At 34.2% G+C, this 21,043-nt stretch overlaps 1 protein-coding gene across 5 annotated transcripts in view; it reads left to right on the forward strand.

Moving 5' to 3' along the window:
• The window catches only part of LOC120353680, a 70,588-nt gene that overhangs the window by 40,496 nt on the left and 9,049 nt on the right, over positions 1-21,043 (forward strand). For 3 of the 5 annotated variants that reach the window (XR_005572521.1, XM_039438363.1, XM_039438366.1), the window contains 3 exons: positions 10,805-11,018; positions 14,910-14,958; positions 19,521-19,710. Coding sequence is in view for 4 of the 5 variants with exons in the window: in XM_039438363.1 (XP_039294297.1) it covers positions 10,805-11,018; positions 14,910-14,958; positions 19,521-19,710 (453 nt within the window). In the remaining variant the exon portion in view is untranslated. Of the gene's footprint in view, positions 1-2,658; positions 2,851-5,780; positions 5,938-8,973; positions 8,992-9,114; positions 9,139-10,804; positions 11,019-14,909; positions 14,959-19,520; positions 19,711-21,043 lie in introns of all 5 variants that reach the window. The other 2 variants (XM_039438364.1, XM_039438365.1) reach the window with 2 other exon arrangements.

The following is a 21,043-nucleotide window of genomic DNA, read 5'->3' on the forward strand; positions in this document are numbered from 1 at the left end:
GTTTAATGTCTGAAAACTATCTACGACATAATTTGGAGATGACACTTTCTTCACTATATTGTTCTGATGCACTCATGCATCAGTGTTACAATAATTATTATTGTCACAGATTTATGGAATTGTATAATAGAGGATGTTTATAGTCTACCATCAGAGATAAGGGAAGAAGTACTGACTTCTCTCTGATACTATGCAGTGTCAGAAACACACAACCAACTCTTGTCTGTGGTGGAATATACTACTGAGTCCCACAAGCTGGAGAACTCGCCAAAAATGCGGCAATTATTCTCTCAGCTGTTCTATTCAAAGCAGTAGGAAGTAAAAAAATATAGTTCAAATTGCATTGAGCTATCAATTGCATGCATTATTGTTTGCAATTTATAATCCAGCTAACAGTTGATTTGTGATTTGTTATTCATTCATCCAGTCAATCAGTCATTCATAATATTGATTCAATGCTACAGAATAAATAATCCATTAATAGTCCAGTCAACGAAAGAACTTTTAAGGATAGTAAGTAGGTGAACATATCAAAAGTCCTCACTCCTACCCCTGTGCTAAGGGGGTGGGGTGGTTTCGAAGTACCATATTTTGGTTTTTTGCACATATCTCGAACAATATGCGTATTTTGAACATTTTATTGGAATACAAAATTAAAGCTTATGAACTAACATTTTTCTACATATATCCCATAGTTTTCTAGATATGAGCTCTAGAAGGTGTCACAATTTAAAGAAAACCTTTCCGGCTCCGATTTTTCCATCTTCTGGGCCTTATAACTTAAAGATTGATTCAAAAAATCCGTACTGATCATGAGCTCATGGAGAATCATATTCTCTTCAATTTCATGTATTATTTTATGCATCTCCGATTGTTGCAGCCGTTATTGTGTTGAGTGTAAAATCTTCAGTTTAAAAACAATACATCAATTGACAGGGAAATTTGGAGGGAATGTTTGGAACACAATTTTTACTTCGCAGGTTTGTTTGGACTTCTTAGAAGGCAAACATATCAAAAGTTCTCATCCCTAGGCACATGAAACATTTATATTACTTCACCATAAACTTGATACCTCTGTGAGTAATTTGATGTAAAATTGGTTTATGTACACCATTTCTTAAAATAAATATAACTGTTTAAAATCGGATCGTTCTTTTTTGTACATACTGTTCTTTATCACGATCAATTGTGAATAAATATCTCTAAGTGAGGTGAGTTAAACACAGGTATGAGCATCGCAATGATGGAATCAGTTTTCGTCAACTAAAATTCAGAGGGTGGAGTTTATGACAATGTAGTGGTATCAATCATTGATGATGATCAATTATTCTGACGTTAATTTGAGCAGCAGTCAATATTTGAAAATAACGTTGAAGTTTAACATGATAGACTTCAGACTTGTTCCATTCCTGAAACTCCAATGACAAGAACTGCAATGAATATTTTTCCAATTTTCGAATGCTATTTCATTTTTTTTCGGGATTGTTGGGTGAGTATTATAATGTATAGTGTTCTGAGGCAGATCTTACAGAAATTACTATTGATAACAATGTAGTTCGAAATGTATTGAGGAATTAATGTAATTTTGAAAATTGTTCATTCTCTCAATTTATTGGAAAATGATGTGCCTCATTAGTAATTGGATAGAAATTAACATATTATTGGCCAAAATCACGGAAGTAAATTTGTATTAATTTAGTATGCACTCATTATAGGTCCTAAGAAAGTTGGAATATGTATGGAATTTTGAATGAAATGAAGAGGATAAATTCAATAAGACCATGATAAAAATGATAGAGAATCAGCGGAGAAGGAAGAGAATTGGTATCGCTGTTCTCCTATCTTTTTCCACCACCATTATAACGTGTAGTTTAATGCTTTTCATTATTTCCCACTATAGTTTTGCGGAATTACCAGCAATCTAAAACAAACTATAGTGAGGTTCACGATATATTGAAGAAGTTTTGGGCATTAGCCTGTTTTTCATTTCCGACTACTGAATTGTTTACTCTATTCAATAATGGCAGTGTTTGAATAGCAATGGTATTGCTATCCTTGTCCATCATTCAACAAAGCGGATAGCGCTATCTCTCTCTCGCTTTGCTCTATTGCCAGATCAGCTTTTAACAATGCAGAGTAGATAATTATTGATTAACAAAAATTTTCATGTTAATTATGAAACTTCATTATAAAATTATTGGAAAATATGATTCCTTGCTTAATAAAATATAATTGTATATTTTAAACGAGAATGAACATTTAATATTACATCAATAAACCTGTATCAGCTACCATCAAGAAGGCATTGACAAGACAGTGAGGATCGGCAATGTTGTTCTTCTATCTTTCTCCACTCAAATTAGAACGTGGACCTCACTATAAAATCTCATATGGATCAGTGAATATAATGTAAATGGAGCAATATGATTGATAGTTCGCTGACCTATCAAGGTGGAAGGCTGCCATTGGCTGGAGCAAGACACGCCCATCGTTGGCTGGAGCAAGACACGCCCATCGTTGGCTGAGCAAGACACACCCATCGTTGGCTGGAGCAAAACACGCCCATCGTGGGCGGAGCGTTCATTTAAGCCAATCACCTTTTACCTCGCTAACCATATAGCTATGCATTACAAATATTTTCTTCTCTATTGATTACAGAGTGATTGCAAAAGAGGAAACAGGACATTCGTGGAGTGACCTTGTGAATTCATTTGTGCATAAGGATTTCTACTATTATTTAGGAGATTATCTTTATGGATCACCAATCAGTTATAACCATCCCGATCAAATTTATTTGAGAGTCGGAAAAAAGTGGGAAAAGACTATTGGTAGTTCCAGTCATGAAGTTGTGTAAGTTTTGTGGTTTTTTTAACATTGTTTATTAATATTTATCCTTGATTAATGATTATACGAAATTGTGACTATTTATTAAATTATAGCCCACTTGACTCCATTACCGAAAAAAACTATAGTGAGGTCCACGTTATAATGGAAGTGTTTGATTAACAATGGTATTGCTATCCTTGTCTATCATTCAACAAAGTCGATAGCGCAGAGCCCAAGGGCTACCACTAACGACAACATGCATGAAGAGCATGTGTGTACACACATCTAACTTGTCCTGTCGTTACTGGCCATCCTAATGTGAAACATAGTGTAGCGGCATAGATAGCTTCTAGCTTCAAGCAGAGATAACTCCTATAATTTAGATTGTTTATTCTAAGCTACAAGCTTGAGAGTGTTAACAATGATGAAATATCAAATGATTGACGATCTGTGCTTCATTGTAAAAATCTGGTGTGGTGTAATCACACAACTTTCCTTGCCGTTATGAAAATTGATCAACTGACGCTAGTGTTCCCGCGCATCGCAAGTCTACTATTCGAAGATCTAAGCCAGCTGGTGACAGGACAATAACGCTGGAGACATACGAGGTCTGCTATCTCTTCATAGTGAATCATTTAATAGAATCAAAAGATGCCAACAGTTTGCAATAGGATAATCACTTTTTCTCAAATTTAGTGCTTATTTTCAATTTCAGGTGAAAATGTTACTGAACATTAATTGTAGAGATATTCATGCTCAATCTTTTCCACTCAAGAATTTCTGTTTTAATTGTATATGAAGCCTGATAATTGGGAATCTAAAATCAAACTTTGCCTAGTTGGGGCAGAGCTCCTGAAATTTCTATATATATGAGACTTGTGGCAGTTGATAGAGCTTATTAATGACTATTCTAGGAATAAATTAAATCAAAATCGTTGGAGCCGTTCTCGAGAAAATCGCGAAAAACCCTGTTTTTGACAACATTTTTGCCATTTTAGACGCCATCTTGAATTGCATTTGATCGAAATTGTTCGTGTCGCATCCTTATAGTGTAAGGACCTTAAGTTCCAAATTTCAAGTCATTCAGTTAATTGGGAGATGAGATATCGTGTACACAGACGCACATACACTCATACACACACACACACACACACACACACCACACACACACACACACACACACACACACACACACACACACACACACACACACACACACACACACACACACACACACACACACATACAGACCAATACCCAAAAACCAGTTTTTTGGACTCAGGGGACCTTGAAACGTATAGAAATTAGAAATTGGGGTACCTTATTTTTTTCGGAAAGCAATACTTTCCTTACCTATGGTAATATGGCAAGGAAAGTAAAAATGTATTGACATTCCACTACATCATACATATCATAAGTTTGTTACAAACAAACGAGAGATTCAAAGGATTACAAAATAATTGTAACTAAGAAAAATATTAGTCTACGATAAAAAGTAGCTGTAACTCAAATAATAGTTATTTGTGCAACTAGTGCGCAAAGTGACAGTTTGCTGCACCGAAAGAAACGTTTACGTTTCAACAAACGGAATGGTTTGTTGAGTGCAGCAGAGGAACTTTGCGCACGTATTTCACATCAAATTTTTCCTACAGTTACCATTGAATATGAAAAGTGGGTAATTATGGGTAAAATTGCCCGAAATCCATCAAATAATTTTTTTCTGTGTGATTTTATTATTAATAAAAACCTAAATTTATTGTCAAATTGAATAATGTAGTAGAGTTTGAATGGTGGGGAGGTTGTGTGCTGAATGTGGTGGCTGTCCTCGAACTCGGTGTCCTTGATATTATTATAACGTGCACCACAGTCACAGTTACCAACTTAATTTTCATTTTGCTGCACTGGTGCTCCATATAACCTACTAATTATTTTTCCTCCACCTACTGTCTAAAGTACTCACTTTACTCCCTGAAACATGATACTAAAGTGTCACTTTTTCGCTCTCGGTAGTAAAAAACAGAAAAACTTCCTAGGGAGGAAAAGTGACTCCATTTGAATAACATGGGAAGCATCTCTATTTTAAAAAACTTACATTGTAATAGGTTAGAAAGTCTAAGCTCAGATGAGAAAGCATAAAGAGGTGTCTGTCATTGAGTCAACTGAATTCAATACCACAACCAGAAATTTGATCAACTCATGAAATATATGTTTGTATGATATTATATTCTTAATATTAGTAGACGATAAAAATTTATACAATTTTTAAAATATTTTATTCTATTCAAAATACCATCCAACAAATATTTTTGATCTGCAATTCAAATCTGAACCGTGTGATGGAGTCAGCCATTTTTGGTAGACACCCAGCTGATATAATTGTTACAACTTTGGCCAATAGATAGTGCAATGGGCAGTGCCAATCAGACGACCGGTTTTTAGGTTTTAGATTTTAGGTTATGTTGTTAGGAAACATTGTCACCAATACGTAAGTTTATTAAAATGATTTTATTTGCAGTTTCTATAAAAAAATGTAGATGGAGGAAAAATGTTGTGTACATCACGAGTGAAAAATACTTTCTCTCCCTCAGGAAAATTGTTGCCCTCGGCTTCGCCTCAGGCTTCAAACTCTTCCCACAGGGAGAAAAAGTCGTACTTTTCACTCTAGATATACAAATAACTATTGCGTTGTCATGCTGCAAATCTGGAGTACGCAAAGTACTCACTTTGCGAACTAGTGCGGAAAAGTGATTCTTAATAATCAGTGCAGGAATGGCCACTTTTCAAGGTAACTGTAGGAAAAAAATGTATTGACATTTCACTACATCATACATATCATACTGTACAAACAAACAAGAGATTCAAAGAATTACAAAATTGTAACTAAGAAAAATATTACCAATACATAAAGTCTATCAAGTACTCTTGGAATATTCTGAAGTTTTCTCTCATTACAGGTGTGAGAGAGCGTCGGAGAAAGATTATTATAAGCTTGATACAAATTTTTTACCCAACTTATACATTTACAGCGACAAAAATGGTGTAGCAAATAAAAATATCTTATCATATTTCACATCCATCGAAAGAGAAATTTGGGTATGCAGAAGTCGCCTGGTAAGTGATTTTTTTTCTCCATGCTCTAAACATTTTTCTCTTCTTCTTCTTCTTCTTCTTCTTCTTCTTCTTCTTCTTCTTCTTCTTCTTCTTCTTCTTCTCCTCCTTCCTCCTTCTTCTCTTCTTCTTCTCCTCTCCTTCTTCTTCTTTCTTCTTCTTTTTCTTCTTCTTCTTCTTCTTCTTCTTCGTCTTCTTCTTCTTTTTCTTCTTCTTCCTCTTCTTCTTCTTCTTCTTCTTCTTCTTCTTCTTCTTCTTCTTCTTCTTCTTTCTTCTTCTCTTCTCTTCTTCTTCTTCTCTTCTTCTTCTTCTCCTCCTCTAATTTGAAATAATTCACATTTGCAATTTTCTTAAATATATATTAAGTTAGGAGTATGTGCCAACAAACAGTGAAGAATGATGATAATGTATACATACTATCGATTCGGCAAGTACCGCTTTCTGGTGGCCAAATTCGGAAACAGTTTGGGAGGAGTTTGGAGGCGTGTCCCAGAAGGTTGCATAATATATGGAACTTGTCTGTGATTAGCTGGTCATTTCTATGCTTGAAATGGTTGTTAGCAACATAGAATTATTATTCTCTCCTCTTTCCTCTTCTTATTCATCATAGGCCTAGTTATCTTCTTTCTTCCTTTTTTTATCCTCAACACTAACTGACTTTTCTTGTTTTCATTTTACGCTCCTTTTCATAAATATATAAATATTTTCCAATTGTAATGAAGTTATACTTTTTTCTTCTTCTTTCTCTTCTTCTCCTTCTCCTTCTCATTTTCCTTCTCCTCCTCTTCATACTTACATGAACTAATCTCTTTTGTACAATAATTACCCTTTGTCATTAACATTATTTTTGGATTTAAATCTACAAATTTTTTTTCTAATAATAAATTTCACTCCCTCATTATTTCAATTATTATATCATATCGATTTTTCAATTATTGAGAATTAACTTTTTCTTTATTTTTTTCCTTATTATTTATTATTTACTCTTTTCTGTTATTTCCGCGCCCTGTCGCGGTCTCACAGAGAGCACTTATTAAAACACTATTGGCCAAAAATCATAGATATCCAACACATTTACTTTTCCAAGAATTCCCTGTTTTAAATATAAAACAATTATTTATAAAAAATTTACTTGTCTTTATAAAAAAAGTAACTTTGTCTTCAATGAAATTCAACATTATTATCCCACTAGCCGTCAGGCTCGCTTCGCTCGCCATATCCGTCTAGCCAGGGGGCTCCGCCCCTGGACCCCCGACTGGATCGTCCAAGAATGAAATCAGCAGGCACGCTTCGCTCGCCTGAATTTTTCATTTGAGCATTTTTATCATATGTTAGGACAATCCAATCGGGGGCCAGACTAAACGGATATGGCGAGCGAAGCGAGCCTGACGGCTAGTAATATAATATTCCCAGGATTGAAGTAGCAGTTCCCAATCAATTTTTCCGCGATAAATGCATTTAAATCTTCAGCTTGGTGCCAACCTAACAAAGTCAACTCAACTTAATGCCAACCTGACAAAATTATTAATTTAGTTGCCAGTTAACAACTGTTTCGAAGAGGTACTCTATCTAGATTATAGTTCTATAGTAACATATGATATGGACATTCCAATTATAATTAAGAGATTGGGAGAAGAAGAATATACATGCTAAAAGACGAACTTTAAACCCTTAAAAACAACCCTTAGAGTTAAAATATTGCCAAAAGATTTCTTACTGCGCCTCTAAAGGGCCAACTGAACATACCTATACCTACCTACCACATACCTACTACCAAATTTGAACGTTTTTGGTCCGGTAGATTTTTAGTTATGCGAGTGAGTGAGTGAGTGAGTGAGTGAGTGAGTGAGTGCCATTTCGCTTTTATATATATAGACTAGAAACAGATTGCATATAAATATTCAATTTCCCCGTTTAAGTAATTCAATTCAACTTGGAAACTGTTTTCATTTAGCCCATTGGCTTTACCGTAATGTACCGGCCGAGATTTCAACTACTGAGGGGGTTAGCGTTGCCGTCTACAAGCGGAGAGTGACCGGGTGGCTGCTCTGCATCGGTTCAGATGCTGCGGAGGCTCTTCTACATTCTCCATATAGATGAATATTTCTAGTTCTGAACACAGAATAACATTTATTTATTAGATAGAGCGAACAATACAATAGTCGGAAAAGAGAAAACAGGCCATTGCCCAAAACTTCTTCAATTTCCTGATTTTGTCACAAATCGTCCAAATTCAATATTACACACAGTACCACGCTAATAAAGCTATTACTCCCAACTCAGCCCTTCAAACACCGTCGAGCTGACACTTTTATTTATTTATTTATTGTTTTTTTTCTATCTTTAGTTTTAAAATTTATTATTAAATAAACTCTCTTATTATTCTTTCAAATTTATTTATTATTCATAGTTTGTAATTTATTTTATCATTGCTAGTGTTTGCCCTCTGTCTGATAATTTGCGACTCCTCCCTGCACACGGACAAATCATCCAGGCAGGGAGAATTTATTCATGTAATTTATAACACTTTTATATTTTGTGAATATGTAATATTTTATGAATAAAACAATTTGAATTTTTTTTTTTTGAATTGATTCAACCAAATGATTTATCGTTTCTATGATTTGGTTTTTACTTATTGATATTTTTTCCTTAATTTTTTTTCGCTTGGACATAATATTTCGTTTGAGTTTTCAACTTTCTTTTTTTATGGTTAAGTGCTGAAGGGGAGGGTATCCTTGATACCCTCTCTGAGAATGGAATTCTTAAGGTCCAAACTTTACCGTTTCATGTGAAAACATTGCAGTAGTACCTTAACTTTTGATTTTTTAATCATAATTCTTGCTCAATATTATTGTAGAACTCATCAGTTTAATATGATTCACCATGTCATTTTACCGCTACTAACGCTAGAACGTAAGTTGAATTATGTTTTGTTAAACACTTGAATAAAGGAATCTGAATCTGAATCTGAATCTCCTTCTCCTTCTCTTTCGCTCACTGAATTATCTATTTATCTTTTTTCTTCTTATGTTTCAGCCCCAAGGTATCTGTAATAAACTTCTTCTTCTCTTCTTCTTCTTCTTCTTCTTTTTCTTCTTCTCCTTCTCCTTCTATTTCGCCCACTGAATTAGCTATTTATCTTTTTTCTTCTTGTGTTTCAGCCCAGAGGTGTCTGTAAAAGCGCTAAGAGGTGTGGGAGTGGTGAGTTATAATAGTATTTTAGACAATCATGAAAATCCATCAATTTATTGAAATAATATTTTCATAGGAATCGGTGTGTATCTATACTATATAATGAACGAAGGAATTGGCTTATATATGTTTCTAGGATACGAGATACATCACCACGCCATCCCGAATGAACTTCTGAACTGATTATTTTTTAATCTTGCATAAAACTTATTAATTTACCGACGATGTTTACAGGTCTATTTTCATTTGTATTGATCAATTGATTGAAGTTTCGATAATTTGAACGAATGTATCAATTTGTGTTAAAATTTCACATATATGGTAGAATCTCATTAGAATAGTTTTTTAGTTGTTAATAATAATTATTAGGCCTACAGTTCTTGATACTTTTGATATCAGCCTGTAACTATAAAACTCAATTCAATCTATTTGTGTTTTTAACAGACCCTTACGGAGCACGGGTAACACCTGCTTCACTGGTAACATTACTATAGCTTTGTTATCTACAATGACAATAATATCGTAACCCACTATTACATTAACATTATTCGGTTCCCTGAAAAGGCAAAAACTGATAATTATTCGTCTTGATGAAATTTTTTGAACAGACCTAATATTAATAATAAGTTACTAAGGCCCGGTTGCACAAAAACGGGTTAAATTTTAACTGTGATTGAATCCACGAGAAACAATGAGAAAAAGCCTTTTTGTTACTTTCCTTGCCCTATTACCATAGGTAAGGAAAGTATTGCTTTCCGAAAAAAATTAAGGTAACCCAATTTATAAATTTCTATACGTTTCAAGGTCCCCAGAGTCCAAAAAAGTGGTTTTTGGGTATTGGTCCGTATGTGTGTGTGGGTATGTGTAGAGGGTATGTGCGTGTGTATACACGATATCTAATCTCCTAGTTAACGGAATGACTTGAAATTTGGAACTTAGGGTCCTTCCACTATAAAGATCCGACACTAACAATTTCGATCAAATGCAATTCAAGATGGCGGCTAAAATGGCGAAAATGTTGTCAAAAACAGGGTTTTTCGTGATTTTCTCGGAAACGGCTACAACGATTTCAATCAAATTCATACCTGAAATAGTCATCGATAAGCTCTATCAACTGCCACAAGTCCCATATCTGTAAAAATTTCAGGAGCTCCGCCCAAACTAGGCAAAGTTCGATTTTAGATTCCCAATTATCAGGCTTCAGATACAATTTAAACAAAAAAATCAAGTGGAGTAGATTGAGCATGAAAATCTCTACAATTAATGTTCAGTAACATTTTCACCTGAAATTGAAAATAAGCTTTAAATTCGAGAAAATGTGATTATTCAATTGCAAATTATTGTTGATTCTATTAAATCATTCACTATGAAGAGATAGCAGACCTCATGTGTGTCTCCAGCGTTATTGCCCTGTCACCAGCTGGCTCAAATCTTTGAATAGTAGACTTGAGATGCGCGGGAACACTAGCGTCAGGTGATCAATTTTCATAACGGCAAGGAAAGTTGTGTGAGTGCGCCACACCAGATTTTTAAGACAGCTTCTCTTATTGGTTTTCGTGGAATTAATCAGGATTAAAATTTAACAGGCTTTTGTGCAACGGGCACTATGAGGAATAGATACCGTAATTAGTCTTACTTGAGTGAATTCAGTATTTTCTTTCTTATTCTCAAACAGAAGATGAAATCTTCACAGCCAATAAGCTTCTACCGGATTGTTAATGTGATGCATGGCATACAGCCGATGAATAAGATATTCTATTTTGATGGAATCGAGGTGTTCAAGGACAGATGCGCCATGAGACAAGTGGATGATATGGGTGAAGCTGACACGGCTACCTTTCGGGAAATTAAATATGTTGATCCATCTGATAAGAAGGTTGTACGATACAGTAAGTCTCAATATACTACAGTTTAATATCAATCAATCATTCTATTCAGTAAAATCATAGAGAAACAACGGCGTAAGTAGTAGATATCCCATGGTATAGGACGTTTATGTCCAAACTTTCACTTTTATCTCAAGCCGATAGTCCACGTACCGTAGTTCTTTGCCTTGAAGCTGTGTGACGCTCGTAGTCTCTCATACTGTGCCGTTCAGACACTCTCACCCCAACAAAACAGTAAAAATCGACTATATCGGCTTGAGATAACAGTAAAAGTTGCAACATAAACGCCCTATACCATGGGATATCTACTTACGCTATCTTTCTCTGTGGTAAATTGCATTACAAAATTGGTCCCGCTAAACCTAAAAGATTTTACAGCAGGTGCCTACAAATAATAAAATACAAAAATAGAATGATATGCTTCATTCATTTTATCATATTTATTTATTAATGTATTCTATTTATTATTATATATTTCCATTGTATAAGTTAACTACAGTGAGGTCCACGTTATAATGGCAGTGCAGAAAGATAGGAGAACAATGGTGCCATTCTACTGCCTTCTAAGAAATGTGGCTGATACAGATAAATCTAATGAAATATTCATTGCTTGTTTATTCTTGTGAAAAATGATCAATTATATTGTATTCGTCAAAAAATATATTTTCTTGTGTATTAATAATACACTGAGATTGAAAATTATATTGCTTCATTCTTAAAAACCGATCTGACATCGGTGCGGAGCTGGAAAAGGATAGCGCTATCTGCTTTGTCTGATGATAGACAAGGATAACAGCAACACCTATAAATACTGCCATTATAACGTGGACCTCACTATAGTAGGACAAGAATAACAAAAGCTAACAAATTTGATGTTCAACTCTCAGAAATCGATAATAGAATGAAAACCGAAACTAGTATCTCAAATGTCACGGAGTAAAAAAACAATAATTTATTGTTCCTATCTTCTGTGCCTTGGTTAGTGGCCAGAGGCTAAAGTCACTGTATTGAATATCTACAGTAAATATAAAAAAATATATAAATAGTGATTATCATAGTCTCTGTATTGAATATCATCCAGCTTGCGCTATCTACTGGTGAAATTCTAAAACAATCCACTGTCAACGTTATCGGAAAACGAAGGCGTCTATAGAGAGGTCCACGTTATAATGGCAGTGTTTGATTAGCTATGGTATTGCTATCCTTGTCTATCATTCAACAAAGCGGATAGCGCTATCTCTCTCTTGCTTTGGTCTGTTGGCAGATCGTCTTTTAACTATGTAAAATTGATTAACAAAATATTTAATCTTAATAATTATGAAAATTCATCATGGAATTATTGGAAAATATAATTTCTTGCTTAAAAAAATAAAATTGATTTACTTTCAACAAGATTATAGCATAGACTTCACAAAAGCTAATTGAGATTTATCATGATATTCCTATCAAGTTTTATTATTTAAAAAAAAAAATTAATACTTCAATGTTCACTGAATTATAGTTCAAATCATTGAGCACTAAGGAGTACTTATCCATAATTTCAATGTGGAAAAATGTTGTTCCAGTAAAGCACAAGAATTATTATTGACAAAGGTATTTAGAGTCACCTTTGACAAAAAATGTCAATGGAGACGTTCATTCGAAAGTTAACAGTTGTAAACGCTTCTGTTAAATTATCACTGTTCTTCACATTCCAAGAGAAGCTTCTAACCGCAAAAAAATCTGAATGAAGGTCAAAAAATCAAATTGATTAATTATTATCAGTCTTGCTGGGTCATGAAATCAGGCTTTGATATTGATGTTGAAGATATTATAACGGTGCGTACAGACTTACGCGCCGCGAACATGAGCAATTCACTTTTAATCAGCTGATGCCAAGCTTTTTATATCTGTCTCTTACCGTTTCTGTAAAAATACAGATATAATCAGCTGATTAAAAGTGAATTGCTCATGTTCGCGGCGCGTATATCTGTACGCACCTTTAGGACCTCACTACAGGCGCCTTGGCAAATCTGGCCAATTCTCTTATCACTTCAATAATGTACTTTGAATGAGATAGGCTTTTTTATATGTATTTGATAATTGGAGATGTTTATTGGGCTCAAGCCTGTGGTACTTTTCTGTAAAATAAATAAGATAAATCGTTCTGAAGCTTGTAAAGCTGATCTTTTTACTTTCCTTGCCCTATAACCATAGGCAAGGAAAGTATTGCTTTCCAAAAAAATTTAAGGTACCCTAATTTCATGTTTTCTATACGTTTCAAGGTCCCCTGAGTCCAAAAACATGATTTTTGGGTGTGTGTGTGTGTGTGTGTGTGTGTTGGTGTGTGGTGTGTGTGTGTGTGTGTGTGTGTTGTGTGTGTGTGGTGTGTGTGTCTGTAAACACGATAACTCCATTCCTAATTAACCGATTGACTTGAAATTCTAAATTTAAGGTCCTTATACCATGTGGATCAGACAATAAGAAATTCATAAAATTCAATTCAAAATGGCGGAAAAAATTGCGGATAGGCTAAAAGAACATATTTTTCACGGTTTTCTCGAAAACGGCTCTAACGATTTTCTTCAAATTAATACCCTAGATAGCTATTTAAGCCCTATCAACTGACATGAGTCTCATTTCTGGGAAAATTGCAGAAGCTCCGTAATATTCCTGAGAAAATGAATTTTGTTAAATTTCTATCACGATTTTCTCAAAAATGACTTGACCGATTTTTTTTTCAAATTCATACCCTGTATAGTTATATATCAGCTCTATTAACTGGCATGAGTCTCCTCCCTGAGAAATTAACAGGGGGTCCACCTCATTCTTGAGAAATTTACTTTTCCTCCACCTACTGTCTAAAGTACTTACTTTACTCCCTGAAACCTAATACTAAAGTGTCACTTTTTCGCTCTCGGTAGTAAAAAACAGAAAAACTCCCTAGGGAGTAAAAGTGACTCCATTCAAATAACATGGGGAGCATCTCTATTTTGAAACCTACATTGTAATAGGTAAGAAGGTCTAAGCTCAGATGAGAAGCATAATAGAGGTGTCTGTCATTGAGTCAACTGATTCAATACCACAACCAGAAATTTGATCAACTTATGAAATATATGTTTGTATGATATTATATTCTTAATATTAGTAGACGATAAAATTTATACAATTTTTAAAATATCTTATTCTATTCAAATACCAGCCAACAAATATTTTTGATCTGCAATTCAAATCTGAACCGCGTGATCTAGAGTCAGCCATTTTTGGTAAACACCCAGCTGATATAATTTAAAGTTACAACTTTAGCCGGTAGATAGCGCAATCGGCAGTGCCAATCAGACGGCCATTTTAGGTTTTAGATTTTAGATTATGTTGTTAGGAACATTGTCACCAATACGTAAGTTATTAAAATGATTTTATTTGCAGTTTCTATAAAAAAATGTAGATGGAGGAAAAATGTTGTGTACATCACGAGTGAAAAATACTTTTTCTCCCTCAGGAAAATTGTTGCCCTCGCTTCGCCTCGGGCTTCAAACTTTTCCCTCAGGGAGAAAAAGTCGTACTTTTCACTCTAGATATACAAATAACTATTGTAACCTCCTTCTCGTGCGTGAGGTAGGTAGGTAGAGCAGTTTATTCAAAAGAACACATGTTGATATTTTATTTGTAGAACAGCTGTTTTGACAACTTTTAAAAAATCCTCAAATTTCATATTCAAACAATGGAAAATGTACTCTGAACACAATCACAATAGTATAATCGTAGTTTTAATTATTTAGCCGCCAATCGGCATAATGTTATTCCCCGAAATTATCCTCTTTTAAGAATGAGGCTTATAGATCAATGAGCAAGGAAAGTTGTGTGAGTGTACCACACCAGATTTTTATAGATTGAACTCTCATTTATTATTTTCAGGAGGGAAGGTGTTCCTCAAAACGGATCCTACTACCACCACAAAACCCAGGTAAAATATATTAAACATTTACAAGATTTTTTTCAAATTAATACCGTATTATGGTATAGTATATTATAAATAAATAGTTATAATATATAATATTATTATATAGTATACAATAAAGAAATTTATTAATTATTAGTTGAAGAATTAATACTTGAATTGGAAATATATTAGGCCTATGAATCTATAGATATTGTATTCATGGTGCAAGAATATTGTTGCATGTTATATTGTTATATAGATGCAAATGTTCATACAATTCAATTCCAATTCAATAGAATTCAACTTGAATTGTGACTATTTAGCTGAATATTCCTTCTTCTTCTTCTTCTTCTTCTTCTTCTTCTTCTTCTCCTTCTTTATCTTTTTAGTTTTCTTCTTCTACTTCTTCGTAATGCATTATTTATCAGTCACTCTTAGAAGATTAACTAACATTTTCTTTCAAGATCTTTAAATATTTTCGATTTCTGTACCACCAGTATTTTTGAGCCCATTGATGTATCTACGGAGCAACAATACAATAAAAAGAATATCAAGATAGAAGAATTGGAATTTTTGAGAAATGGAACATCCAAAAAACAAAATATTGGTTCAGAAGGAAGAATTCTGAGAGTTGGCGTTGAACATTATGAAATTTTAGGATCAGCATATATGAAGCTATGTGAGTAACACTTTTTTATACATTAGAATATTGCCAAGTTTTAGACTGCAATAAGACCTTGGCCCAGTTGTACAAAAGCCTGTAAGAATCTAATCATGATTGAATACAGATGGAATTAAATAGAGAATGCAAAAATTAGTTGCCAGCCCGGGAATCGGACCCGGTACCTCCCAATTGCTAGTCAGGAATGCTTACCCTTACACCAAACAGCGCTCATAGCAGCGCTCATTTTATACGAAGCCTTAGCGGCCAACCAGTTACAGATGGAATTAAATAGAGAATGCATTTATTCAAATGCTAATTAATATATAATTCAACGAAAATCCCAAATAAATGCTGTATATCTAATAATTATATATTAATTAGCATTTGAATAAATGCATTCTCTATTTAATTCCATCTGCAGACTGGCCGGCCGCTATGGCTTCGTATAAAATGAGCGCTGCTATCCAGAGATTGTCAGTTTGGTGTAAGGGTAAGCATTCCTGACTAGCAATTGGGTGGTACTGGGTTCGATTTTCGGGCTGGCAACTAATTTTTGGATAGCAGTTCTCATCGAATTTCCATCTAGCTGTTAACCCTGTTGTCAATGTCTGCAGTAGCAGAAGTCTTCGGGGTGATATACAGTATTTATTTGGGATTTTCGTTAAATAATAATTATGATTAAATACCACGAAAACCAATCATGTAAGGTTCTCTTCCTATATAACTTCACTAGCTTACCTGGCGAACTTCGTACCGCCAAAACGTCAATGTATCTCATGTCACACTTGACTTCATGAAATTTATCTGACTATCAATATTTTCATTTACATATTCTCAATACGGACTTCCTATGTGCTTAGTCATGCAGCATTTATTATTCCAAAAACATATTCTTCTCAATCAGTTGGTAGTAATGTCTATCAGTAAAGTGTTGAATTAAAAAAAAAACATAGTATTAAATGAAAAATACTGAGAAATTGTCAAAGACCACATATTTATCAATATACTTAGAAAGTAATATAGCTATAGAAAGTATATCTAAGCTTCTAAGTATCAATGAATCTGTGGTTTTTTGACAATTTCTTAGTTTTATAAATAATTACCACAATATCAATATCAACTTCTCAACTACACAAAAATTGGAAAAAGATAGGTTGAATCAGTGTATCAAAAATGAATTTAATGTTTCCATAGTTGTTGATTGTCAATAGATGGTCCAGGAAATATGCAATGTACGATAAATTACACAGAATTCCATATTCTTTCCATCTTCCATTTTAGGATGAATATAAGCTAAGCTAAATTCAAAAAATAATGTCAATTAGTCTGTCATTCTCCAGTATTTAAAGAATGCAATATGAACAACTCTCTTTCATGAGGTGAATAATTTTTTACAACATTTTCCAGTTTCTCAATGATAGGGGAGTGATATTATTTGTATAGGTCTTCTAAGGAACGATTATCTACAGGTGGTACCAATCAACTACACTAACTTCAACTCCAAACTACTTTTTTAATACCAGTACACAATTTATCACAGGGTGATGTGTTTATTATAAAGCTGGTAACTTTAAATGCTTAATCATATTATCACAATAGCCTAATGATCTTGAATCATGATATTTATCTTTCCGTTCTTCGGTAGCCGCTCGGCCGAAAATTTCGAAAACAGGTCTGTAAAATGGATTAATAAATAATTAGGCTATTATTAACCCCCTATTAAAATTTCTGGTCAGAAACCATCCCCAATATTCACACAACATATTCCCAAAGTTTCATGCCGTTCTGTCGAGTAGTTTTTGAGTCTATAGGGAACAAACAAACAGACAAGCAAACAAACAGACAAACAGACATTCATTTTTATATAGGATAGATTAATGCTAAATTGAGGTTCATGTAAAAAGGATCAGGAATAGTACAAACTATTCAAGCGACATTTATTTCCGTGATCTTAAAAAAATGCTACATCTTCCAACTTGATCAAATAACAATCGATCGTGTTATCTCTGTATTGGCGAGAAGTAAATCTTTTGCAGTATTCTCTCACATTGACATCAATAATATAGTCCAGTCAAATGGTCGTTTTTCAGGAAACAGCCCCGAAAGAATTTTTCTCAACGGTTCTATATGTATTTTGGGGCGCTGAATTTGAATCCGAAATTTGCTAACACGCCAAAGGGCGGCTTCACCCTCGAAACCCCCAAAATTTCGGACTTTTTTCGAATTTCACATTCAATCTCGAAAACCTTGAGTTTCTCGAGAAAAATCATTCTTGACAAAATTGAAGAAAAAGGAATTTCCAATGAATTGAGTGGTCGCGCAGGACTCTACCGTTTTTGGTTCCGGAGCTACGAATTTTCAAAAAAGGGGTATTTTTTAAGGGGTTTTCAAAAAATTATGCAAACACACCACTTTTACCCTATACAACTTGGATATTTCACAAGTAATGATGAAAAACCACACATCACGTGAAAGAGCAATTGATTCTGAACAGGATTACTTGAGAATTTTCAAATTTAGTAGAGGGGGAGGGGGACACCCAAAAATAGAAAACAAATCGTTCAGTAAAAATACAGATTTTTCATTATAATACCTTTTCCAGGTCTTCCAAACAAAAAAAAAAACATATTTTGGCTGAAATCATGAGAAGAGGGTTATTTTCTATGAGAATCACCCGTTAGATACACTTAATTCCTTTATTTCTGGGTGGTGGGGGGGGGGTTTGCTGGGGTAACCCATAAGGATTCCTCAAGGATCAAAACTTTAAACACGTATAACTTTTGACAGAATGGTCAGATCTCCTTGTTCTACAGCTCATTCTTCTCAGCTTATCAAGGCGGTTCAAAATCATGTATCATAACTCAAATTTGATGAAAAAATGTTACTTGGTCTTGATTTGAAGAACAAAATCTCCTATTCCATGTGAGATGAATGAATTTTGAAAAATATAATCGTGAAGTAAGATACGTTTGTTTAAAAAAAAATCAAGAAATTTGCGATATTTTCCTCATTTTCACAGTCTCGACAGTTTTTCGATAATAAACAGTCATGCAAGATGGATTTGAGGCAACGTAGCTTATAGAGCATGTAATTCTCCTTCATTTGTGATCAATCGCAAGTTTCTATCATGTATCTTACTCGTTTTAGAGACACTTGAATCGTAGAAAAAATGAGAAAATAATCATTTTTTCAATCGGTTGTAACTTTAGAACGGTATTAGAATCAGAAAAACGATTTATGATAGCGGAAAGAGGAAAAAATTCTCTACAACATTGACAACTTTTTGGATTTCTTATCTGAAGTATTCTACAAGATACGCCACTTGAATATGCGAGAAATTAGTGATACGTTAATCATTTTCACAGTCTCGCATATTTTGTATTTTTACTGAATGATTTGTTTTCTATTTTCGGGTTTCCTCCCTCCCCCTCTACTAAATTTAAAAATTCCCTAGTAATCCTGTTTAGAATTAATTGCTCTTTCACGTGATGTGTGGTTTCTCATAATTACTTGTGAAATATCCAAGTTTTATAGGGTGAAAGTTGTGAGTTTGCATAATTTTGAAAAACCTTTAAAATTTTTGAAAATTCGTAGCTCCGGAACCAAAAACGGTAGAGTCCTGCGCGACCACTCAATGTATTGGAAATTCTATTTTCTTTAATTCTGTCAAGAATGATTTCTCTTGAGAAACTCAAGGATTTCGAGATTGAATGTGAAATTCGAAAAAAGTCCGAAATTTTGGGGGTAAAGCCGCCCTCTGGCGTGTCAGCAAATTTCGGATTCAAATTCAGCGCCCCAAAATACATATATAACTGTTGAGAAAAATTCATTCGGGGCTGTTTCCTGAAAAACGACCATTTGACTGGACTATTATTTTTAATTTCTCTGATTGAACAATATTTTTTCCCTCTCTATTTTGCAGATGTGAGTTAGAGTTAGTAAACAGGAATGGAGCTACCAGTTATTCCAGCAATCTACCGCTTTGTGCTCTCAAGAGACGAAATAAAATAACTGAATCTTATTCAGCTTTCGCAGATGATGGACTAAAGCATGTGAATAGTGTATACTTCTCAATAATCAGACAAGAACTCTGGAAATGTTTCTATGTTGACGTAAGAAAAATCACGCATTTTGCAGTTATACCGTTTAGAATATGGATGAGAATAGAAGAATTAAATTGAAGTCGTTTTCCATGACGAAACACTTTATAAATAACTAGCCGTCAGGCTCGCTTCGCTCACCATATCCGTCTAGCAAGGGGGCTCCGCCCCCTGGACCCCCGACTGAGTCGTCCAAAAATGAGATCAGCGGGCTCGCTTCGCTCGCCTGCATTTTTCATTTGAGCATGCTTCATTCCATCAGAAAGTCAAAGTACTGAGAAAACGCAGAAAAGCTGAGAAAAACGTTGGAAAACGCTGATTCTGGGCGTATCTTTGATGAAATATTAAAGTTACCTCATCACAAAATTTTTAGATCCTAGCTAAACCTCTATACCAAAATTGAAAATTTTCTGTCTATTACTTGATGAAATAACTGAGGAAACGCAAAAAAAAACGCTAGTTTTGGGTCTATCTCTGGCGTTATTTCAAATTCCTTCTAACACAACATTATTACACTCCAGCTGAGCTTTTCTAGTAAATTCAAACATGTTCTGTTCATTTGTTCTCGATAAAGCTGAGAAAGCCAAAAAAACGCTGAAAAATGCAGATTTTGGGCGTATTTTTGGCGTTATTTCAAATTCATTCTAACACAACATTATCACATCCTAGCTTAGCTTCTGTACTAAATTTGAACATTTTCTGTTCATTTGTTCTCGATAAAGCTGAGAAATCGCTAAAAAACGCTTGAAAACGCAGATTTTGGGCGTATCTTTGAATTTTTTCTCAAATCCGTTTCTAGTGCGCCTCTAAAGGGCCAACTGAACATACCTGCCTAATTTGAACGTTTTTGGTCCAATAGATTTTTAGTTCTGCGTGTGAGTGAGTCAGTGATTGAGTGCCATTTCGCTTTCATATATATAGATAAAAATAGCACTCAATAATTATTATTAAACGTAAATCCAAATTAAAATTATGTAATTCATCCCCAAGACTTCTGCAACTGCAAAGATATTGGCAACAGGGTAAACAGCTAGATGGAAATTCGATGAGCGCTACTATTCAAAAACTATTTGTTGCAGAGATCTTCAGAAATCTTCGGGGTGATTTACAGCATTTGATTTGGATTTACGTTTGATAATAATCAATAATTCATTAGCATTTGAATGATTGCAGTACCTATCTCAGAAATTTCCATCTGTAGAAAATAACTCTTGACTCTAAACACTTTTTGTTTCAAAATGAATATCAAAAGTTACTCAAATCAATTTTTTAGTTGGGAAATGTGGTAGAAGAATTAGTAAATGTACGCCTACCGTTTATTTAATTTAACATTTATTTTGAAACA

The sequence above is a fragment of the Nilaparvata lugens genome, chromosome 11 (assembly GCF_014356525.2).
Source record: "Nilaparvata lugens isolate BPH chromosome 11, ASM1435652v1, whole genome shotgun sequence".
In the NCBI taxonomy this organism is placed as follows: domain Eukaryota; kingdom Metazoa; phylum Arthropoda; class Insecta; order Hemiptera; family Delphacidae; genus Nilaparvata; species Nilaparvata lugens.